The sequence below is a fragment of the Phascolarctos cinereus genome, unplaced genomic scaffold, assembly GCF_003287225.1.
Source record: "Phascolarctos cinereus isolate Bilbo 61053 unplaced genomic scaffold, phaCin_HiC Scaffold_9;HRSCAF=440, whole genome shotgun sequence".
NCBI classification, from domain to species: domain Eukaryota; kingdom Metazoa; phylum Chordata; class Mammalia; order Diprotodontia; family Phascolarctidae; genus Phascolarctos; species Phascolarctos cinereus.
Genome location: NW_027556402.1, coordinates 229,996,344 through 230,020,603, shown reverse-complemented (window position 1 = coordinate 230,020,603; position 24,260 = coordinate 229,996,344). Strand labels below are relative to the sequence as shown.

Below are 24,260 nucleotides of genomic sequence, written 5' to 3'. Positions count from 1 at the left end.
GGTGCCCTATCCATTGTAACACCTAGCTGCCTCTCATTATAGAAATTGTTCAGATTTCTCTGTCTTGGTGGTAATATTTTTAAAAAAGGACAATCAACAAAATCAACAAAGATTTCAACACATTTACAGTATACACAGCATTGTACATAAGAAGAGATATAAAGTTTGATTTTAAAAAGTTAAAGGGACTTATGGTCTAGTGATTAGTGATGAGACAAATCCCTTTTGTTCTGTGAAGTCTGGATTCAGTCAAAGGGGCCACACTTGAGGACCTAGGGGGTGATATGTAGCCTTAAGGCTGCAGGTTCCCCACTCCTGACTCTAGTGTGGTGATGATACTGATACAGATTGAGAAATCACTTTTATTTAATGGGTCTATAAAGATGGACCAAAAGAAATTATTAAAGTATGAATGAAGAAAATTATATGGGAGAGAAGTAGAAAAATATGTGACCAATTACTCAGAAGTTTTATTCATTCATTCAATCATCAGATGTTTATTAAACATGTGATTTGTATAAGCCACACCTTGGGTAAAGGAGCCACATTGGAGAGATTCAAGAAAAATTAAGCAATGATTCTTGATCCCAAGTAACTTACTGAATATTCTGTTCATGTTGTCTTCAATCTTACAACCTCCCTATCCTTAAATTCCATGACAGATCTGGGATATCACCATAGTGGGTAATCCCACTAAGGACTCAGACAGCAGCACATCTATGCCTGGCCTTCCTGGGGGACTCTTGCCCATGTCCTCCCATGAGGTGCCCACAGAGGGCCCTCCCCAATGTCCTGAGAACCTTCTTTGCTTTATCCTGATATTCCCAGTATACCAGCGGAGCACATCAGTTATCAAACTGCCATGTCTCTCTTGCTTATATTTCTTTTTCTTTTTTTTTTTAATGCTTCTATCTGCATTCAAACTCCATGGTTCTTTCTTTGGATGTGGATAGAAATTTCCACCACGAGTCTTTTGGAGTTGTCTTAGATCCTTGCATTGCTGAGAAGAGATAAGTCTATCAAAGTTAGTCATCCCACAATGTGGCTGTTACTATGTACAATGATCTCCTGGTTCTGCTCATTTCACTCTGTATCACTTCATGTAAGTCTTTCCAGGTCTTTTTGAAGTCTGCCTTCTCATCATTTCTTATAGCACAATAGTATTCCATTACATTCATATACCACAACTTGTTCAGCCATTCCCCAACTGATGGGCAGCCTGTGATTTCCAATTCTTTGCCACCACAAAAGGAACTGCTATAAATATTTTTGTGCATGTGGGTCCTTTTCCCATTTTTATGATCTCTTTGGGATACAGACCTAGATGTGGTATTGCTGGGTCAAAGTGTATGCACAATTTTATAGCCCTTTGGGCATAGTTCCGAATTGCTCTCCAAAATGGTTGGATCATTTCACAACTCCAGCAACAATGCATTAGTGTTCCAATTTTCCCACGTCTTCTCCAACATTTATCACTTTCCTGTTTTGTCATGTTGGCCAATCTGATAACTGTGATGTGGTACCTCAGAGTCATTTTGATTTGCATTGTTCTAATCAACAGTGATTCAGAACATTTTTTCATATGACTACAGATAGCTTTAGTTTCTTCCTCTGAAAACTGCCTGCTCATATCCTTTGATCATTTACCAATTGGGAAATGCCTTGTATTCTCATAAATTTGACTCAGTTCTCTATATATTTTAGAAATGAGGCACTGGTTGTAAAAATTCTTTCCCACTTTTCTGCTTTCCTCCTAATCTTGGATGCATTGGCTTTGTTTGTGCAAAAACTTTTCAATTTAATGTAATCAAAATTATCCATTTTGCATATCATAATGGTCTCTATCTCTTGTTTGGCCATAAATTCTTCCTTTCTCCATAGATCTGAAAGGTAAACTATTCCTTGCTTTCCCAGTTTGCTTATAGTATCAGTCTTTACGTCTAAATCCTATATCCATTTTGATTTTATCTCGGTATAGGGTGTAAGATGTTGGTCTATGCCCAGTTTTTGGCACATATTTTTCCAGTTTTCCCAGCAATTTTTCTTAAATAGTGATTTCTTATCCCAGAAGATGGAGTCTTTGGGTTTGTCAAATAGTAGATTAGTATAGTCATTGATTGTTGTCTTGCATACCTAATCTATTCCACTGATCCACCACACTATTTCTTAGCCTGTACCAAGTAGTTTTAAAATTTTTTTTATTAATTTATTTTGATTTATCAAAAATCACTTCCATATGCTTTTAAGTTGAAAATTTTTCTCCCCCTTCCTCCCCCCCACCCTCCCCAAGACGGTGCACAATCTGATATAGGCTTTACATTTACATACCCATTAAACATATTTTCACATTAGTGAAGTTGTAAGTAAAAATTAAAACCAATAGGAGGAACCATCAGAAAGAGGAAACAAAACTCAACAGAAGGTAAAAGTAAGTGATAGTGATTTGACTTCCATAGTTCTTTCTTTGGATGTGGACAGTATTTTCCATCTCATGGCCTCTGGAGATGTCTTAGATCCTCGTAATGCTGAGAAGGGTTCAGTTTAACAATATTAGTCATTGCATAACGTGGCTGTTATTGTGTACAAAGTCCTCTTGCAGTACCAAGTAGTTTTAATGATTGCTGCTTTATAATACAATTTAAGCTCAAGTACAGCTAGGTCCCCTTCTCTTGCATTTCTTTTTATTAGTTCCCTTGATATTCTGGACTTTTTGTTCTTCCAGATGAATTTTGATATTTTTTTCTAGCTCTACAAAATGATTTTTTGGTAGTTTGATTGGTATGGCACTGAATAAGTAAATTAATTTAGGTAGAATTGTCATTTTTATTATATTAGCTTGGCCTACCCATGAGCAACTGATATTTTTCCAATTATTTAGATCTGACTTTATTTGTGTGAGAAGTGTTTTGTTATTGTTTTCTTACAGTTCCTGGTTTTATTTTGACATGCAGACTCCCAAATATTTTATAATGTCTACAGTAATTTTAAATGGAATTTCTCTTTCTATCTCCTGCTGCTGGGCTTTGTTAATAATATATAGAAATGCCGATAATTTGTGTGGGTTTATTTTATATCCTTCAACTTTGCTAAATTTGTTTATTATTTCAAGTAATTTTTTACTTGATTCTCTAGGACTCTCTAAATATACCATCATATCATCTGCAAAGAGTGATAGCTTTGTTTCTTCTTTGCCTATTCTAATTCCTTCAATTTCTTTTTCTTCTCTTAATTGCTACAGCTAATATTTCTAGCACAATATTGAATAACAGTGGTGACAATGGACATTCTTGTTTCACCCCCAATGTTATTAGAAGTGCTTCTAGATTATCCCAATTACATATAATGTTTGCCGATGGTTTTCAATAGATGCTATCTATCATCTTAAGGAAGACTCCATTTATTCTTGTGTTCTCTAGTGTTTTTAATAAGAATGGGTGTTGTATTTTGTCAAATGCTTTTTCTGCATCTATTGAGATAATCACATGATTTCTCTTAGTTTTGTTGTTGATATGGTCAATGATGCTGAGAGTTTTCCTAATATAGAACCAACCCTGCATTCCAAGAATAAATCCTACCTGGTCATAGCATATTATCCTTGAGATAAGTTGCTGTAATCTCTTTGTTAATATTTTATTTAAAATTTTTACATCTATATTCATTAGGGAAATTGGTCTATAATTTTCTTCCTCTGTTTTGGCTTGCTTATATTTCTTTGATGACATCCCACTTCGCTTTGATAATTCTCTGTTCCTCCCAGGTCATCAGGCTCTCCATTGCTGTTTGGATCATAATTTTCAGTTCTTCAGGGACTGTGGCTTGGTGACTACATAGAAGAATACCAGCAGAATGTTAAAAAAGAAAAGGTGGGTCTTTGTTTCAGGGAGAAGCTTGCCATCTTTAAGGCAGCTTTGCAATTGCTCAAAGACAATTCCATCTACTCTACTCCCTTTGTTCAATTTGGGACCTACCTCACTGACCATTTACCATATGAACCAACATATCTACATCTATGTGTCTATAGATATAGATACCTACATATAGGTAGATTTTGTGTACATACACACATATATAATACACATACACACATACACACATATATGCACATATGTACATATGTGGATAGGAAGTTGCTCACCCTCTCAGTTGGTGAAATGAGGCACAGCGCAGTTAATGACAAGCTGTCTCTTCTAATTCCACCAGGGAGAATACCATCACTCTTCCTAAAGGGATAACATAAATTAGACAGGTCATTAACACATTAACACTTTGTGATCTCTTTTGTCTGTTCCTTCCTATGATTACATGAGCTAGGCTGGGGAGGGCCAAATCAAGTCTCCCCAACTAGGTATCTAGGTGGATAAACTCAACGAATGGTCCATCTGATGGCATAAGACCATCTGGACATGGGCATTCTTCATTCAATCGGTTCCCCCCCTCAATGGACATTTAAGCTAGCCTGCCTTGGTTCTAGTCTCTGTTCTTGACTCTCTGGACTTTTTTCTCCTTCATTTCATAGCAGCCTTCTCCCTCAGGAAGAGCCTTCTCACCTTGGAAGATAACTGTGCCCCAGTAGTCCCTTCCCTTGACTGGTCAGTTGCTCCCAGTATCTCTATTTTGATGGCCCAGGCCAACTCCTTCATTCCTCTCTGTGAATCATTCCTGACTCTCTGAACTTCTTTTCCCACCATCCCCCACATGGGTACCATCTCTCCCTCTTTCCAGCTTCCTCTTATGTGTTATCTTCCATCCCTCATTAGAATGTGAGTTCCTTAAGGATAGCGACTGCTTTTCTTTTTAATACGTGATTTTGTATTCACAATGCTTAACAGTGCCAGGCATGCAGTAAGCACTCAATAAATTCTTCTTGGCTTGACTTGATTATGACTCTTATCCAAGACACTGCAATATTTTGGGTCTCGATGCAACAAGCCCAGTGTTATTTGTAAACGGGAACCCAGGTATGGTTTTTAAAAAAATACCCAACCAAACCTAGGGTACAGCTTATTTGAACTTTGCCCTAAATTTGTATATACTCTCCAGGCTTCTCTTTTACTGCCTTACCACATGAGTCTTCCATTTCAACCAAACTGGCTTACCCATCACCCAAATGCTGCTTGGGCTTTCTTACCTCCTCACCTTTATTCATGCCATTTCACTTGCCCAAAATGTCCTTCCTACCTATCCTTCAAGGCCTGGTTTGGTTGCTAGCTTCTTTATGAAGCTTGACCTGCACCCCGGCTGATGTGAGCTCTTCCTTCTCTAACCTTAGTGACTTGAAAGATGCCTTATTCCCTTTTCCTTGCTCCACTGAGTTCCATGACAGTCAATGTTGTATGGTGAAGGCCAGCTGGCTTTGGAATCACAAAGATCTGAGTTTCAGTTCCCTCAGATGCCTTGATACTTACTATCAATATAACCATGAGCAAGAGAATTTAACCCCTCTGAGCATTTTTCACACCTGTAAATCAGGGATAGGAGCAGCTAGGTGGCACAACAGATAGAGTTCTGGGGCTGGCATCAGGAAGACTCATTTTTCTGAGTTCAATCTAGCCTCAGACACTTACTAGTTGGGTGACCCTGGGCAAGTCACTTAATCCTGTCTGCCTCAGTTTCCTCATCAGTAAAATAAACTGAAGAAGGAAATGGCAAACTACTCCAGCATCTTTGCCAAGGAAACCCAAATCAGGTCACAAAGAGTTGGACACAACTGAAAAATGACTGATCAGTAACAAATTGAGAGAGTTGATATGAAGCTTAAAGTAAGAAATTCATGTGAAATCTCAAAAATGTCACATAAATGCAATCTTTTTTTTTTAATGTGAGCACAGACCATCATTCAATAAACCTTTATTAAGCACCTAAAAACTGCATTGGATGTTGAGGATACATATACGAAAGCAAGATTGCCCCTGTCCTTAGGAGCTTACATTCTATTCAGGGACAATATATATTTTATATTTTCCACAGTATCTAGGACAAGGCTTTAAACATAATCTGTACCCTATAAATATTAGTAGAATGTATAAATGAAAGGTACTACTTAAAAACACATTAAGGAGAAACTATGAATAATAATAGCTGATATTTATATAGCATTTCTAAGTATCCATAGAATATGACTTATTTTTTACCTATTTTTTTTTATTTGAGTCTTTCAGATAATCTTTGGTACCACTGGTATTAACCCCATCTCACAGATGAGGAAAATGAAGCATACAGAGGTTAAATGATCCGGCTATAGTTAGTGACATAGATAATAAGTGTTAGGGTCAGGATTTTAGAATCTAGCTCTTCTTGATTGGGATGCCTCATTACAGCAGGGAATGTCTGAGAATGAGCAAGATGGCAAACCTGAAGCAAGGTGTCTACATTTGCTCCATCACTAGGGTGATACAGTGATGGAGGATCAGTTTTTGCCCTAAATTTAGAATCAAATATTACTTACATTCTTCTGTTTATCTATGAATGAATCAAAAATACCACGGCTACTTTTCTAGCCTGGGCTGATTAAAGTTCATATTTGTGATCTCTTGGGAAGCTTTGTAATTAGCCTTTCTATCACTAGACATATAACTTGGGCTTTCTTAGAGTCTACTAAGAAGGAAGAGGGAAAAAAAAAAAAACCACCCTTAGATCTGGAACAGTGATCACAATGGACGGTTCATTTGTGTGTGATTTATGAAAGCTGGAATTAATGGACGATTGACCAGCATCAGATTTCTGGAGACTTTATCTTGTTTTTTCTAGGCAACTTCTCATAAACTTGGTAGTATCGAAAGCAGCGAGATGATACTCTGCGTAAGTCTGTTTACAGAGCTATTAATAAATGCCATGGGGCAACTCCAGAAAGAGGGTCAAACCAAACTGCTTTTCCTCATCATTTGCTGAAAACAATCCCCAACTTATTTGAAAAAAAAAAATAAAAGACCAGAGTTAACAACTCTGAGAGCCAGAGTTGAGTCAGCAAAGGGATGAAGTGAGAAGGGAAAATGTGAAAATGGTCCCCTCCAAAGACAAATGAGATAAATAAGGGCACTTTAGAAAAATTGTGATCAGTACTCAGTCTGGGAAAGAATTTGTTTATTTGAGGGGAAGTTATTTTTTTTTAAAGTATACTGAAATAGTAAAACTTTGATAAGACATTGGCAGTTTTAAAAGAGGAAATGGAAAATTCTTTGTATATGTGCTCAGAGTCCAGCTTTCTGCTTGGAGTAACAGAAAGAACATTGGACTGACTAAGAGTTGGGAGCAGAGCTGTAACTTTGGTAGGGCAATGTGGGCTATGCCTCAGGGCACTGAGAGATAGAAGGCAAAAAACTTAAAAAAAAATTCCTTCCTTCAGAGTCAATTGTAGATAGCACCTAATTAGCAAGAATAATAAATTAAATTAGGAGGCTTCCCGATGGTGTATGGTTAAAATACTCAGCATAGTACAGTTCTCCTGGTGGTTTTATTTTTGGTGTTGGTGTTGCTATTGTTGTTTTTGGTAAACTTAACACTCATCAAAAATCCCAAATGTTTCAAGATTCACCCCCCCCAGAAAAAAACCCAGAGAAGGGGAGTAGATGAGTACTTGAGAAGCTATAAACTTAACTGCTGGGAAAACTGGAAAGCAGTCTGGCAGAAATTAGGTTCAGACCAACATCTCACAGCATATACCACAACAATCCAAATAGATGTATGACCTAGATATAAAAGGACATGCCATAACAAAATAAGAATGAGAGAGAGAATAAGAACATTTTCTATGCAGCAGGAGAGAAAATAGAGGGCTGGCCTTGAAGCCAAGACGAGATGGCTTCAAGTTCCTAATTGACACTTCCTGGCTGAGTGACTCAGCCACTTAACCTGGATTGGGAGAGAGAGTTTCCTTTCTTGGGGAGTTTCTTATACCAATGAAAAGACAGGACCAGTCTCTATTTCTACTCTTGTCCTGAAAAAAATTGCAACAGAGAAGGAGATACCCTTCACAACTATGAATGTGAGAGGAGTTCTTGACCAAATAAGGGATAATGATGGAGAGCATCATTTGAGATGAAATGAACAATTTTTGGTTACAGAAAATTGAAAACTTATTGATTTTTTTCATTTTCAGTTCCAACATTTTTCCCTCCACCTCCACCACTCCTCCACTCAAAATGGAAAACTTTTAAAAGAAACTAAATCAATGCCATAATTGGGACTGTATCCACTGAGCTACCCAGCTGCCCCTAAAATATTAGGCTCAGAATTGAGCCTAATATTTCAGTGGATGCAGTGCTGGGCTAGGAGTCAGGAAGAGTTGAGTTCAAATCCAGCCTCAAACACTTACTAGCTGTATAATCCTGGACAATTCACTTAACCTATGTTTGCCTCAATTTCCTTAACTGTAAAATGGAGATGAGAATAGCGATTACTTCCAAGGGCTGTGGTGAGGATCAAATGAGGTAATATTTGTAAAATGCCTGGCATATAGAAGGCATTGTATAAATGCTTATTCCCTTCCATCCCTTCCATATTTCACCTCTCTCAATTCAACAGATATCTATTAAATACCTACTATTTAGCAAGATGGTACAGTGGATATGGCACTGGGCTTGGAAGACTCATCTTCCTGAGTTCAAATCCAGCCTCAGACACTTACTAGCTGTGTGACCTTGGGCAAGTCACTTAAACGTATTTGCCTCATCTGTAAAATGGGCTGGAGAAGGACATGGCAAACCCCTACAGCATCTTCACCAAAAAACAACAACCACAACGAAAAACCCCAACCCAAATAGCGTCACTGAGAGTTGGACACGATTGAAATGACTCAACGGTGAGAACGACTATTTCGCAAGGTGCTGTGCTATGAACTTTGGAGGGAAAAAGAATCAGTCTCTGCTCTCACAGAACCGAAATTCTGCGGGGAGTGGGGGAATGCAATGTGTACACAGATAATTAAGGCACAAGGTAATTAGAGAAGGAAGACAGCAGTGACAAAAAGGGAATCGGGAAAGACTTCCCAGAAGTTAGCCCTGAGCTGAGTTGTGAAGGCAGTCAGGGGTTCTGAGAATCAGAGATGAGAAAGGAGTGCATCCCAGGAATGGCAGAATTCTGTGTGTCCATTGGAGAGCGCTCTGTGTGTCTCAGTGTAACAGTGATCTTTGTAACAGAAGGACTAAATGTAACAGGGGTTTATAGGGAAGTTTGAAATCCCTCGCCCCACACCTCATGGACACTGGACTTCTATCTTTGTGGCTACTATGCTGCTAGCTGATCAATTGCTCCTTTGATCTCCTACCTTCAAGAGAAACTATTGAGCTGGAATTATATCTATCTATTACAATCACATATTTGAAGTCTAGGGTCAGTCCCTCAGTCAACTAGCAATAATTAAGCACCTACTATTTGCCAGGCCCTGTGCCAACAAAAGAGAGTTCCCGTTCTCAAGGAGTTTACAGTCTAATAGGGGAAACGACATGTAAACAACTATATACAAACAAGACACACACAGGATAAATTGGAGACAACCAATAGAGAGAAGGTATTACCATTAACTGGAATCAGGAAAGGCTTCTTACAGCAGGTAAGGCCTTAGCTGAGACTTGCAGGAAGGAAGCGGAAGCTAGGAGGCAGTGATGAGTAGGGAGAGATTTAATGGATAGCAAGCCAAAACACTCTAGGGGTACAATCTTTTTGGGGGAGTCAGGATAAGAGCTACTTTCCCTCTTCACTACAGGTGGGAAATAGTTCGATCAAGATAAGAGTTCCATCAGTATAAAAGTTAGCTTTATCTTGGCCAGCTTAATTTCTTCTCCTACCAGTTATTACCTAAAAGACGATTATGATGACAAATAAATGTTTATCAAATCAGAAAAACACGGGCAGCTAGGTGGTGCAGTGGATAGAGCACCGGCCCTGAAGTCAGGAGGACCTGAGTTCAAATCTGGCCTCAGACCAAACACTTGACACTTACTAGCTGTGTGACCCTGGGCAAGTCAATTAACCCCAATTGCAATAAAAAAAAATAAGACAAACAAAAACAGTAACAAAGATAGTTTAAGTGATGAAGTGGTTTAAGTTATAAAATATATAAGTGTTAAGAGGTTTTGTAACTCGGGAGTAAGAAATCTCCATATAACCTAGGAGATAACTATCTCACTGGAGGGGTCTTGGTGGGGGGGATAGGTGCTGGAAATCAATGGACTTGTTGAGAGTAAAAGCTTTCCCCCACATGTTTGGGACTCCATGTGTCTTCCGTTCATTAACTAAAGTCCAATTCTTACTTTTCTTTGCCCTGTGTCTCTTTCTCTGCTTCTCTCTCAGAGGTCTATCAGTCCATCAGTAATCACATCTCCCCAGACCCACAGTGTCATAATGTCCTTCCTCAGGGGCCCAGAAGGCACATGTGTAAACGGTGGGCTACATGTGTAAAGAGATGGAATTCTGACCTTAGGGAACCAATTCATTGAAAAAATATACTTTACCAAGCCTGTGGATTTTTATTTTCAGTTTTTAGACTACGTCAAGGGGAGTAATATGAAATAAATCTAGATAGGTATGTTGCAGCCAGATAGATAGCAGAGTTCTTTAAATACCAAGTTGAATGTATTTTCTCCTAGAGGCAATAAGGAGCTACAGAAGATTTGTGAGCAGAGGAGTAATGTGGTCATTCACATGCCATAGGAACATCATTTTGTCAGCAGAACAGAGGATAAATGGTAGAGGGGACATACTGACTAGGGATACGTTAATGCTATTACAGTGGCCCAGGTGATGAGATCTTGAATGAGGGTAGTGACCCTGTGAGGCTCTTAGAGACTCAATTGTTCCATCTATAAAATGGGGACACTAATGCTTATAATACCCTGTTGTTGTGAAGTACAGACGTAAGATGATGTAAATAAAGACACTTCATAAATTTAGAAGCTATCTTATGTTTCAGTCTAATGGATTTTTTTGGGGGGGGGAGGAGGAAGAGACCTACTTTTCACAAACTGATCAGACACCTTTAAGATTTCAAATGCATGTGATGGAATTTCTGGAGTGAGATGCTAGGGGCATGCACACTTACAAACGCTGCTCTGATTTGGACCCAGGAGGTTTATTTTGCTGTCCGTAGGCAGTGGACAAAGTTGTGTATGAAGAAATGCACAGGCATCCATAGTCACATCATAATGGGAAATGTTTTCTTTTCTTTTTCTTTAATAAATTTGTATTGCTATTTTCTGTTTCTTACATCATCATAGTTATTCCAAGTATCGTTCCTCTCCCCTAATGGGTGAAAGGTGAAAAAACAGTCCCTGCCCTCAAGGAGCTCACAGTCTAATAGGGACATCAAGCAATGAAGGCAATCGAACAGGTGCAAATGAGATAGATGCAGAATAAATTTGGAGATAATCTCAGGAGGGGAGGCACCAGGATTAACTTTCTCCCATCTCTAATAAAAGAAAAAATATATATTAAGGGAAAAAAGATAGAATGACAATTAGTTTTAACTTACCCTAATGAAAATATTTCAATGAAACCTATAATTAAAAAAACCTCACAAAACATCAAATCCCATGGACATGTCCCTTCCCATCACATAGGTTTTTGCATTTTTTTTGTACCTTTCTTTCCCATTGATGTTGCATTTTATCTTTTCATGTATATCAGGATTGTGAAGATCATATACTTTCTATATAGCACAATTATCATTCAACTTGGTTAAAATTGTTTTTACATGTAATTGGGAAAACTAAAATATTAAACTTGGAGCCAGCTAGTAAGGAGAGGATCTTAAGATCCTCTACCTCCTCCAACTGAAAGATATCCCTTTACTTTTAAAAGGGAATGCCCAATTGGATCTGTGATCTCATCGATTGGAGAGTTCCCTCTAATCACATAATACAGCAACCCATCCAGGCTAGTTGAACCTGGCGGATTCTTTTTTATGTTAGCCATGGCAGAGAAGGGTCCATTGAATGTGCTAGAGGCTTTCCTCATTTCCTTCTGACATTTCATGGTATCAGTGAAGTGCTTTGTTCATCTAACATCCCTCATTCCTATATGACCAGTCTGTTTCCTCTTCCTATCATACAGTTCCTTGATGATGTTTTCTGTTATTAAACATTCTTTGGAGTGCTTCATGGGTTGTATACTGTAGCCTGCTCACAAATACCATGTCTCTCTCTGTTGTCCGCTGTGTGATATTCATTATTTAATTCTTTGGAGGCAATTATATTCCAAATCTTGATGCCATATAGAGTCAGCAAACTACAGCCCATAGACCAAATCTGCCTTAGGTCTGCTTTTGTATGACCCATGAGCTAAGAATGGTTTTAAAATATAAAAAAAAACCCAAACATTTTTAGCTTGTAAGATGGGCAAAAAGGGGTGGCAGGCTGGACTTGGCTCAAAGATTATAGTTTGCTGCCTCCTGCCACATAGCAACACCAATAGAATATTAGTGTTGAAAATATGGGCCTTTTCTTTCATGGGAAGCGAAGGGTCAGCAGAAGAGATTTTTTACTTCTCCAAAAGCAACCCAGCTTATGCTCCTAGTTGACTCTGAGCCTAATTTGTTCATATCTTTTGACTCATATTCTTATAAATTTGACTTAATTCTTTATATATTTTAGAAATGAGGCCCTTATCAGAGACAACGGTTGTAAAAATTCTTTCCCAGTTTTCTACTTTTCTTCTAATCTTGGTTGCATTGGCTTTGTGCAAAAACTTTTCATTGAATGTAATATAAATTATCCATTTTGCATTTTGTAATGTTCTCTCTCTCCTGTTTGGTCATGAATTCTTCTGTTCTCCATAAATCTGATAGGTAAACTATTTCCTGCTCTCCCAGTTTGCTTATAGTATCAGCCCATTTTGACTTTATTTTGTCAAGCTTTTTAAAAGCTGGTTTTGTCTTTTATAGCTTTTTTCTGCTTTGTAAGATGATACTGCTCATAATTGTCCATTATCCTTCTTAGTAAGATTTTATATCAATTTTATATTCAAGCCTCGTCTTGCCTTTGGTAGGTATCTTTCTCTATTTTGTAAGTTAGACGTTTGTTTTTTATCTTTTTTTTTTTTAATTTTTAGGCAATTAGGGTTAAGAGACTTGCCCAGGGTCACACAGCTAGTAAGTGTCAAGTGCTTGATCTGAGGATGGATTTGAACTCAGGTCCTCCTGACTTCAGGGCTGGTGCTCCATTCACTGAGCAACTTAGCTGCCCTTAGATGTTTATTGATAGGCCGTTTTAGGGCTCTTTTTGTTTCTTTTTGTGGCAATCGATTTACATTGATTATACTTCTAGTTAAAATCATTATAGTCCATGTGATTTCATTTCTGTTGTCCATTTCTTATTTTTGATTTTCAGTTACTTGTTTAAATATTTCTAAGACAAGTTGTTTCAAATGTAATATCTTTTTCTCATGGTTATTCTTTTTTTTTTTTACAAATTCTTATTTCAGCTCTGATGAGTCAGTAGTTTGACAGCTAACTCAGGGATAACTCATATCAATGACAATTATTTTCCTTGTTGTTAAAATATAATCTAGTTTTGGTGTTTGCCAAGCCAGACCAATTTCTTCTAAAAAAGTGTTCATGAGGTTTCTTTGTAATCTTCAAGTCCTTTGCTTCCTTCTTCCTGAACCATGCTTTCCTATATATTTTTCCCATCCTCATATTTTCCCACTTGTGCATTTGAAATCACCAAGTATCAAAGTAAATGTTGATTTAATTTGGATGGTCTTCTCCAATCCTTCATATAATTTTTCTTCCACTTAATTGTCAGTAGCAGATGTTGATCCATAAAACATTAGTTATTTTCATGGTTATTTTTTTTTTGTACAGCATCAACCTTGCAATACATGGTAACCAAATATCCTATAAAATAATGTTTCTGGTTGCTTCTGGGCACAAGATAAAATTCATTCTTCCAACTACTTTCTTTGCCTTTCTAAGGAGTCTTTGTAAACTATCCTTGCATTTAGCTGTAACTTTTTTCTTTCTTCTTATTTTGTTTATAGCAAGAATGTCATGGTTGATATGTCTCATCTATGCTAGGAATATGTTCACTCACTGGTCACTGAATAAGGATCTAATGTTGAAAGTATCAACCACCAAAGTTTTTTGATGGTCTAAAAACTGTGATTCTTAGTACCTTCCTTCCCTGCCCCCTCCGATTTGTGTTAATCTGACATTGTTATTGCAGGAGAGAAAGGGCATCATTCAGGACTAAGGAACATTTTTTCTTTTTCTTTTCATGTCATGTTTTAACTATAACCCCCCCCCCAATCCTCATCAAGAGACCAGCTTCCTGGTGCAGTGCCTCTCAGTAGTTAGTTAGTCTGGTCATAACACAACAACAACAACAGATTAAATCTGTTACTAGGGCCATACTCAAAGACTTTCCAGAATGGTAAGGGAATGACATTGTAAAAATACAGTGACTATGAAGAATTAGGAAAAGCACAGGAAGACTCATATAAACTGATGCAAAGCAAAGTAAGCAAGGCTAGGAAAACAATACACATTTGTGACTACAACAATAAATGGAAAGAACAACAGAACTCAAACTGAACACCACATAATTGTAATGACCAAATTTGACCCTGGAAAAGAAGTGGGGTAAGTTTTGTAGTAATAGTTAGAGACACATTTTGGACATAACCAATATGGAAATTTGTTTTGTTTGACTGCATTTTTGTTACAAGGATTTGGGTTTTTTTTCCCCCCAGTAGGAAGGAGAAAAAAAAAAGGCTTAGTAATTGAGGGCAAAAAGAAAGAGAAGAAATGAGGAAATGCACCTTTCCCGTATCATTGGGAAAGTGAGGGGGGACCCTATGGGTATGTGGAATGTTACATATGCTGTCAAAACCACTTAGCTGGTAGAACAGTTTAAATTTTTTTTTTTTACAAAGGAAGACTCACTAAAGAAGGGAAGAGATAGGGGTATATTTTGAGCTAAATGGTATGTAAATTTAAAAGTATTAATAAGATTATTAAATAAATAAGTTAACTAAAGGGAACAGCTCAGATTTGTTCTAATTAGAAACTTTTCCCAGCAGTTTCTGGGGCTTAAAAAAAGGACCTGAGTCATGTGACCTTAGGTGTGTCCAGGAACTTCTTAATGGCTGGATAGTGAGGCCACAGCCCACATCTATCTTTCCAGTCCCCATAATCCAATTGAAATAGAAAATCATACTAATGTATGCCCTTTATATTGAAGAGATGTCAATATTGATTCAGACTCTAGCATTTTAATATGGATTAAGGTCAGAATTCTTATTTACTCAATAATGAAAGTTGACATTTATATAGTTCTTTGAAGTTTACAAAGCATTACATACCCTTTCTCATTTGAGACTCAACAGGACCCCATGAAATAGGTGCTAGAGGTGTTATAATATCTATTTTATAAATGGGAAAACTCAGGCCCAGAGAGGTTAAGTGACTTGTCCAAGGTCACACAGGTAGCAAGTGTCAAAGGTGAGATTTGAATCTAGATCTTCGTGCCTCCTGTTCCCAGCACTCCTTTTGTTAAAAAGTCATTCTGCCTTCTCCTAAAAATCGTACAGCACTATTGCTGTATCAATGATATGCCCAAATAAAAGCCTGAAAAGCAGGTAATTCAGTTAACACAGGGGTGCTTGCTCTCGACAGTACCCAAGAATCAGTTTGGTTTTTATTTTTTACTTCAGTGATGGATTTGGTTGGATGGTGTAAAGATACAATCTGTGAGAAAACTGTTTTTCCCCATTCTGCCCTAAACCCTTGGAACCTGGAGCAAGGAAGGAAATAGGAAACTCTTTTAGACCTAAAGGCAGGAAAATTGTTTTCAATCCAAGAAAAACATCATTGGAACTGACCGTCAGAAACCACCATAGACTAGAAGGCAGATTACCTCATAGATTGACTGGGGGAGGGATTTCAAAACCTGGCTATAAGGTTAAGCTTCACTGTGCTTCTGTGCTGTGAGCAGACGAGATGCACCAACTGTATTAGTACTCCAGGGTGGGAGAGTAGTATCTGTCTTGCTGAATTTAACTTTTTAATCTTTATATTCCCAATGACTAGCAGAGAATTTTACCCACAGTGGATACTTACCATTTTTTTATTTGAATTCTATGATTTCAGTAAATTTCCTTAACCAGGTTCCTGAAAAAATTATCTTCCATCCTTCTTCCATTATCTCCCCATCCCTCCAAAAGATACATATTGCATTATCCCCAGGCTTGAAAAATGGACTTTGGAACAATTGTTTCCAAAAGGCAAAAAATGTTCTGTCATTTTGCTAAGATTAGGAAGACCCAAGGTTATCAACTATGTAAGCATCAATTGCAATCAGTTTTATCTTGCTCCCTCCTTGCCTTGGGGAAATCTAAACCAGAAACTCTTCTGCCACATCTCAAGACACCTTCCCTTCTCTCTCTTCCCTCTCCTGCCAATTCCCTTCTTCACTCCCTCCCCATCTTTTCCATCCTTTCCTTCTTTTCCAGCTCTAGCTGACTTACAGGCACATCCTTCCACTGTAGACTAAACGCATATCCGGATTCACAGACAGACATCCAGGTGTCTGTTCAGTAATGTCTCATTAAATTATCTATGGGGAAAACGCGTGCCATTATATTTTCTGTTTAAATTGCTCATGAAGTTAGACTGGCCTTTGAAAAATAAGTTTGCACAACTCTCTGTCTGTCTCTCTCATACCCTCTCTACCCTCAGCAATAATTCCACTAAAATTGTTTTCTGCATAGCTTTAAAAATAATTTCTAAATCGGCCCTACAATATGCAAAATATTCTTGTTTTCCTCTTCCCGTAACATGCTGCTAAAATGGTGATACTTAGCTTCATTTAATACACTCCTCTCTCTACTCGAAAATTTTTGGATGCTTTTACAATATCCTATATATCTCCTATGAAAGATAATACTGATACCTTGTTTTATATGAACTTTTATACACCGGGATTTTGGCAAGGGGACTAGCTTCATTGGGATATTTTATGGCTTAATACATCGGGATGATTTATATTCACATTTTGCCTAAGCATTGTACTAATAAATTTAACCAGTTCCCCTTTACTGCCCTGGGGTTCATTTTCTTCAAGGGGTCTACATAAGAGGAAAATTAAAAGCAACAAGTTCTTAAAGAGAGGAAGAAATTGGCCCAACTGCCTTGGACCACAAATAAAAATTACTGACTTTCTAGGAGACTGAAGCAGCCATCAAAGCTCAGAAGTTTTTAGCTCCATAGAGATTCCTGCAATTAAGCTTTCTCAAAAGGGGACTCATAGCATGATAAAATATTTAGCACGCTCATTTGCTTGCAAAGTGTCTGCGGTGTCCTACGTAATTAAATCCAACACACAGAGGCGCTGACCATTATTAAACTCGCTCCAGCCGGTTGGAGGAAGGTGGAGGAGATAAAATTCAGCCTATAAAAGATGTTCCGTTATCTTCTCTGCTTTTTTAAAAAGGCAGGCACACAAACACAACCCCCCCACCCCCAACATTTGGAAAGAATTTTATAAGATCAGAAAGATTCAGAGACTGAAGGGAACCCCCCCCCCTTCTTTTACAGGTGCAGAATAAGCAACTTTTTTTGGTTCTTTGCAAAGTTGAATCTGGGGTCAGGAGTTCTAATTGTAACCTCAGACTGGAATTCCAGATGGCGTGTTCAGGACTGGAAGCAGCTCTCAGTTCATCAATTTCACGAGCTGGAGGGATCTGTTCTGGTTATGGCCCCGACTCCATTCCCAATGTGGCATTAATGCAGAACAAATTGAGACATATCCTCTATGTAATTAGTTCCAGAATTTACAAGATTTACGGTAAAATAATAGCTTGGACTCTACCGGATTCTTGTATTTAGGGCGTCTCCGGGGGACCTGGGAACGGCTCGTGGTGGCAGGGCTTCAGCTCGGGATCCCGGAGTGGCAGCGACTTCAGTAGTGGAAGGGATAAATCAGAGTCCTGGCTCAGAATTTTGCACCTAGCACAAGAACCGGGGAGCACTTCTCCCCTTCTACTCCACCTCATCTCTCGCATCCCACTAGGGCTGTGGGTTTCGCAGGGACCCGAGTGTATGCGAGGGGGCACCAGAAGGGCCCGAGGGCAATTGGCAATGTTAAGCTAGGGGCTTGGTTGGGCAAGCAGAACCGAGGCACTGCAGCCCTTCAGTTACCCCAAGGGGGCAGATTAGTTTCTAAGTAGAGCTGCACCTCAATTAGCCCATGGGGTAATTAATTTTTTTAAAAATTTTTAATCCGAGCTTGGATTTTCCAAGTCTTTTGTAACAATTTCTGTGGCGCGTCCGCGTGCTCCTCACCCCTGTGGGCCCCATCACTAGCAGGGGCAGAGATGGAGGGGAGGGGAGGGGGCTGGGGGCGCAGTGAGGTAGGAGCAGAAGTGTAGGCGCAGCGGCCGGGAGCCTCTCACAGCCTAGGGCGCATCCCAGCTACCAGGGCTATACTTCTCTTCCGCTAGGTGCTAAGTTAGCCTCGAAGGAGCGATTGAGCACTGAGCGCCAGCTCCTCCAGAGCTTTTCTCAAGGGGCAAGGGGAGGTCAGGCCCACTATTTATTACCGGCTTCAGCTCGCCGGGGCAGGAGGACAAGGTTCTTGACAGATCCCTGGGCTCCTGCGTGTTTGTTCAGTTGTCCGCGGCTCAGGAGGTTACGCAGGGAGAGGAGCCAGGGCGGCTCTAGGAGCGCTGGGTTATTCCCCGGTGCAGAGATGCTAACCTGGCCCTGCCCGCGCTCCGCTAGATGTGGCTGACAGCGCTTCAGGGTGGAAGGCAGGAGTCTGGGGGCACAGGAACTCCCTCTCCGCCATTCTTCCGGGAATCCCGCTCCTTTTGATCTCACAATAATATGTGTATATGTATACGTATGTACATGTGCATGCTTGTGTACACAGAGGTACACACGTCCCAGGTTCAAGAAGTGCTATATCAAAGACTCCTTTGGCACGGTTTTTTCCTGGGCTTTTCCCCGCCCCTCTCCACCCGCAGGCCATCCCCTCTCTCTGCACCCTTCCTTCCTCCTCCCCCTCCCAGTGTCGCCACTCCGGCTGCACGGAGCCCCTAGAGTAGTAGAAGTAGTAGGGGGAGGGAGGGCAGCCCTAGGCTGTTCCACCTCCCCCGACCCCACTCTTTCCCATCCCTACCCCCACCCCCACCCTCACCAGAGAGACTTCGCACCAGCCTCAACCTCTCTTGGATGCAGGGAAGGTACATTCCCTCTTGTCCCTAGTTTCATTTCTCAGGCTGCTGGATGCTTCTGGAAAGTGGAGGCGGAGGGACTGGGCCGAGGGGCAGGAAGGGGAAGCCCGGGAACCCTTGAGGGAGGTCGCGGAGGCGGTCTCCTACTGTAGGTTTGCTTAGAGAAGTAAGGGCCAAGAATGCCGAGTGTGACTAGTGTGCTGCATTCCCGAGGGGTCAGTCTAGAACAGAGAACAAAGTTCGCCACCGGCTTACTCTCTCAGAGCTGGGGTTCCCCTTTTCCTCTCCTTCACAAACCCACGGACGCTACTGAGTGTCCATCCCCAGCCCAGCTCCTAGAGGGACTCAGAAGGCATGGGAGGGATTGGCAGAGGTTACCTTGGGAGCGTCCTCTGTGGGAGCCTTGACTCTGGGTTCAGGATACGCAGGTAGAGCCGGACCGGGGGCGGAGAACCCCCTTCCTTAATGCCCCCACGAAGGCAAAAGGAGGAGGGAAGGGAGAAACGAAGGGACTCGGAAAAGGAACCCCGTTTGTCCGTTTTGGTGCGCTCCCTGGGGGTCCGGTCGGAGTGTGGTGAGGAAGGTCCTAAACAAGAGGAGGAGACTGGAATTCGCTCCCAATTCTCTTATTCCTAAATTTCTTCCAGGAAACAGAACAGGTGTATGTGTGGAGGGAAGTGTGAGGCAAAGGATTTGGGTTGCCTCTAGCCTCAGACGCTTCTCTACAGCCCCAAGCACGAAGCAAAGAAAATCCATAGGAAGAGAATACAGCAGGATTGTCTCTTAAGTAAGCAATAAAATTCTCCCCCGCAGAATGCAACGAAAACAAAACAACAACAAAATTCGCCACCCAAACCCGAAACCTACAAAGGTCCCCCCCCAATCGAAACAATCAGGGCGTGTTCGTTTAGAAACCGAAATCCTTAGGTTTGCTCCCTTGTTTCCCCAGAAAGTCCTGCGAACATATGCCCGGTCCCAAATTTATGATAAATCAAACCGTTCCACAACCTGGGAATAGAAATAGAATGAAACACTGATTCCGCGTTTCCTGGAAGAGTTAAGCTTGCTAACCAGGGGAGAGTTTTCTATTTTCCTCTAGAGAAACAAAATCTGTGAGCAAACACGCCCCCAAATGAGGCGTGAGACTCGTTTTGTTAAAACAAACAAAATAGCCTTAAAGATTTGGTATGGATCGGAAAGGAGAGAGGGACTGAAGAACTGAAAGGTGGGGATTAGGGATGAAGAAATAGGAGCTACGATAATGTTGTTCTTTAATAACCTGAACGGGGTAAGGGGTGAATGATTGGTGGTTTGCTGCACAATGCAATTCTAAAGGTGATGTACAATTATCAGAGGCTTGGGGTGTGTGTGTGTGTGTGTGTGTGTGTGTGTGTGTGTGTGTGTGTGTATGTGTGTGTGAGATTCAGAAGTACTCCAAAACAAAATGCGAGGACGACGAGATGCGGGGCTTTTATTTGTTTGGTCGTTTCTTTAATAAAGTCTTCCTGCCAAGGTTCTTCTGCAGAGAAGAATTTACATAATCTTCGAAAAATAATAAGGTTATTGTATATGAACTGTGCTGCTGTATTCGTTTATTCAATAAAAGCAGAAAGAGTCAGGATTTTCGGGAAGCACTTGATCTGCGTTTCCTGACATGTGTAAAAGCATACCCTCAAGACCCACAGCCAGGAGCCAGTGTGCTGCTGGTAGAGAATTTAAAAAAAAATCCATTCTGTGTAAAATTGCCTCTCCCTAATCTTCGCGCTAGGAGGAAAAAACAACCACCCAATTTCAATAATCCAACTAGGGCCCCTTAACCAAGTGGAAAGCTACTGGGTCCTTCCTTTGCACTTGTTTCTCTGGAAAACAAAACAAACCAAAACAAACAGCAATCAGGTGGCTGCTGCTAGCCTAGCATGGAGAGGCCAGCGGACATCGGACAACCACTTTGAGCGGTTTCCCACCCAGTGGTCCAGATGGCATCTTTTCCCTCACACCCTTGCTACAATGTTAGAAAAAGCAGGGGACAGGAGGGGCAAGAAGCTCTACTCCCCAGGGCGGTTTTACCAAACCTGACTATGGCATACCCAAAGAAACCTGCAATCTCTCCAGGAAGCCAAGAAGGATTTCATAGTGGGACAGGTTGGGTGGATGGGGAATTGGGCTTCAATTAAAGAGGAGTAAACCCTGGAAGATAGGAGCGCTTCTTTGACTTTTCCATCTCCATCACAATGGGTTTTTCAGGCCTTGAGAACACTGTTGAGCCTCTGAGCGCACGGTTTTGAATCTCCAGGGCTGAATTCTGCTGGGACATCCTCTGGGATCTTCCTACTAATATCATTCCTTTTTCCACCCCCCCATTCCCCTCCCACAACTCCCTGGTTCGGGATTGGAGGTAATAGGGACGATTTGGATGGTGTGGGATCTCCAGAAAAAGTAAGACGTAGATGACCGGTGAGGTGAGGGGCGGCGTTCGTAGATTTGAGAGATGAGGCGATATACACCTCTCCGGGGGTTTCCTGAGTCCTTAGGCTACGGGAGAGCCCCTCCCCCGCCCCAATCTCGGATTAAGAACGTCTGAAGGTCTTTCCCCCCCCCCATTGGGCTCTCGGGTTGAGGTGTGGGATATTCCCAAGTGGAGATACCACTATCACGGATTTTCAGGGGACAGAAGTAAAGGAAGACACTTCCGCCGAGGAAGGAACGCAATCATCGAAACATGGCAGATTTATTGTGGTTGATACACTCTCCCGCTATTCCGGACACCTGCTCTCCTCCCGGGATTATCTTCCTCCCGGCTCTCCCATCACCCAAAGCCAGCTTGGGTGAGACAGAATTGATCCCTGCGTGCTCAAGTATGGTCCTATTCTCAGACTGCACACCCCTCCGCCCCAACTCCAGAACACAGAAATGCTCAGGCAGCTTCTGGTCTCCGGTTGTAGAGATCCACAGCTACCCTCTTTCTCCCTTGCAGTAGGTGCCGCCTGCCCGTAAATCCAGAATTAACGTCTCCCACTCCACCCCTCTTTGCTCTGTAACAGGGACCAGAAATCGCGAGCAAGGTGCATGAGTATTCCAACACTCCTTACAAGCCAGTGAAGTTTCCCAAAGTCCCGCCTCCCTCCAGCTGACCCCCTCCCCCTCCCACGGCCTCCCTTACAACCTTCTCCATTGCGCGTCTATCCAGTCTCTGCGTAAACACTTAACGGCTTACCTGGAGTGCCCCCCACGTCTGCTGGAGACCCCGACACCCGCAAAATCTTAGAGGGGGAGCGCAAGCTTGGGGGCAGGGAGACAGGGGAGTCGCCCAACAGGATAGTTGACCTCGAGCCGTGTGCGGGGTTGGGGGGGGGAAGGAGGGCTTCTCTCTTCGAGATCCTCCCCCAAGTCCGCCCTACCCCGCCCCCTGGTTCACTCTCTCCTCCCCTACCCGCACTCAGGTCGCCCTGGGGAGCAGCGCCTGCTGCCTACTAGGGCCTGGGCTGCGGTGTGAATGGAGCAGCTGGATGTCCTAGCTCCTCCTCCTCTCCCGCCGCCAGCCCCTCTTATTTGAGCTTTGGGAAGCCGAGGGCAGCCAGGCGGCCGGGGTAAGGAGTTCAAGGCAGAGTCCACACCCAGGGGGCTCTCTCCAGCCGGACAATCCTCTCCCTTCTTTGCTCCTTGCTGTCCACCCACTCGCCCACTCATCTACCCACCCATTCACCCACTCATCTACCCCAGACAGTAGTCCACGAGCTAGGGCCCTGCTTCTGCTGCTTCTGCCTCTTTCCCGTCGCGACCCTGGACTTCCTACTGCCGCCGGAGCCGGCTTCCACGTGTGCCCCCGAGTCGGCGTCTCCCCGTGCACTTCGCTCTGGGCCTTGGTGCCTGCAGCAGCCCGAGCAACCCGTAGCGCGGGGCCCGGGTGGCACCTGGAGCAAGTTCGCTTCAGTCGGGCAGGGAGGCGAGCGCCTTCAAGGGCGGCGGAGCCGGGGGCCGGCCTTCGGGGAGCAGTCCATGGGCTCCGACGTGCGGGATCTGAATGCGCTGCTGCCCGCTGTGCCCTCGCTGGGCGGCGGCGGCGGCTGCGCCCTGCCTGTGAGTGGCGCAGCGCAGTGGGCCCCAGTGCTGGACTTTGCGCCCCCAGGCGCCTCTGCCTATGGCTCGTTGAGTGCCACGGCGCCGCCGCCTGCCCCGCCGCCACCGCCGCCGCCTCACTCCTTCATCAAGCAGGAGCCAAGCTGGGGCGGCGCAGAGCCACACGAGGAGCAGTGTCTGAGCGCCTTCACAGTCCACTTCTCTGGCCAATTCACCGGTACAGCTGGAGCCTGTCGCTATGGCCCCTTCGGTCCGCCCCCGCCTAGCCAACCGCCCTCGGGCCAGGCCAGGATGTTTCCCAACGCTCCCTACCTGCCCAGCTGCCTAGAAAGCCAGCCGACCATCCGTAACCAGGGTAAGCACAGATCACTGCGCCTTGGGAGAGTGTAGCGCAGCGCAAGCCTACATCCCATTACTGAACTAGGGCAGCCCAGACAATTGTCGCTCGCTTCCCTCTCCCACCTCCTGCTTGCTCCACTTGTGCTCATTTCTGGTTCTGGCTTCCTGCATTTAATGGGCCCTTTCTATGAGGGTCCCTGGGGGATCCTGAAGGTGGGGGACCGCAGCATTTGTCTCCCAAGGTCCTCCAAGGCCTGCCTCCCTTTCATCCGAATGAGACGCCTCGGCCCTGTGGGGCAAGGGAGATAGAGACCTAAAAAGGCTTGGATAGGGAACCCATGGCCGGTGTAAAGTCTTGGAGCTCTGTTTCTTTTCCGTAAGCCAGGCCTGCTCACGAAAAGTTTCTACACTGTTCGCAGGAGGCGGGAGGGACCAACCCCTCGGGCACTCCTGGACTTCTGGGCTAATGAGGCATCCTGTAAACCTGGGGAGCAACGAAATGGTAGGAGGGAGGGGTTGATGTTGCCTTGGGAGAGATGCCCCGGTATGTAAAGAGCTAGAAACCAGTGGTTTAAGAGACTTAGTCTTCCACCACAGAACCAAAAATAAGGATTTTCCCCAATGTCTTCTAATTCGAGCCCGGGCAAGGGACTGGGGAACTCAAGAGCTGCCTCCCC

General features: G+C 42.6%; 1 protein-coding gene and 1 long non-coding RNA gene across 9 annotated transcripts in view; one reads left to right on the top strand and one right to left on the bottom strand.

Moving 5' to 3' along the window:
* Positions 1-22,567, bottom strand: part of LOC144455493 (uncharacterized) — a 39,918-nt gene extending 17,351 nt beyond the window's left edge. For 4 of the 5 annotated variants that reach the window (XR_013484192.1, XR_013484195.1, XR_013484196.1 and 1 more), the window contains exons 1-3: positions 22,382-22,567; positions 19,546-19,753; positions 4,136-4,220 (exon numbers count right to left, since the gene is read on the bottom strand). This is a non-coding gene — a long non-coding RNA (uncharacterized LOC144455493). The remainder of the gene's footprint in view (positions 1-4,135; positions 4,221-19,545; positions 19,754-22,381) is intronic. The other variant, XR_013484194.1, reaches the window with a different exon arrangement.
* A 191-nt stretch (positions 22,568-22,758) lies between these two features.
* Positions 22,759-24,260, top strand: part of WT1 (WT1 transcription factor) — a 66,135-nt gene continuing 64,633 nt past the window's right edge. For all 4 annotated transcript variants that reach the window (XM_078148963.1, XM_020963885.2, XM_078148962.1 and 1 more), the window contains exon 1: positions 22,759-23,599. In XM_078148963.1, the coding sequence (XP_078005089.1) occupies positions 23,164-23,599 (436 nt within the window). In that variant the 5' untranslated portion in view covers positions 22,759-23,163. The remainder of the gene's footprint in view (positions 23,600-24,260) is intronic.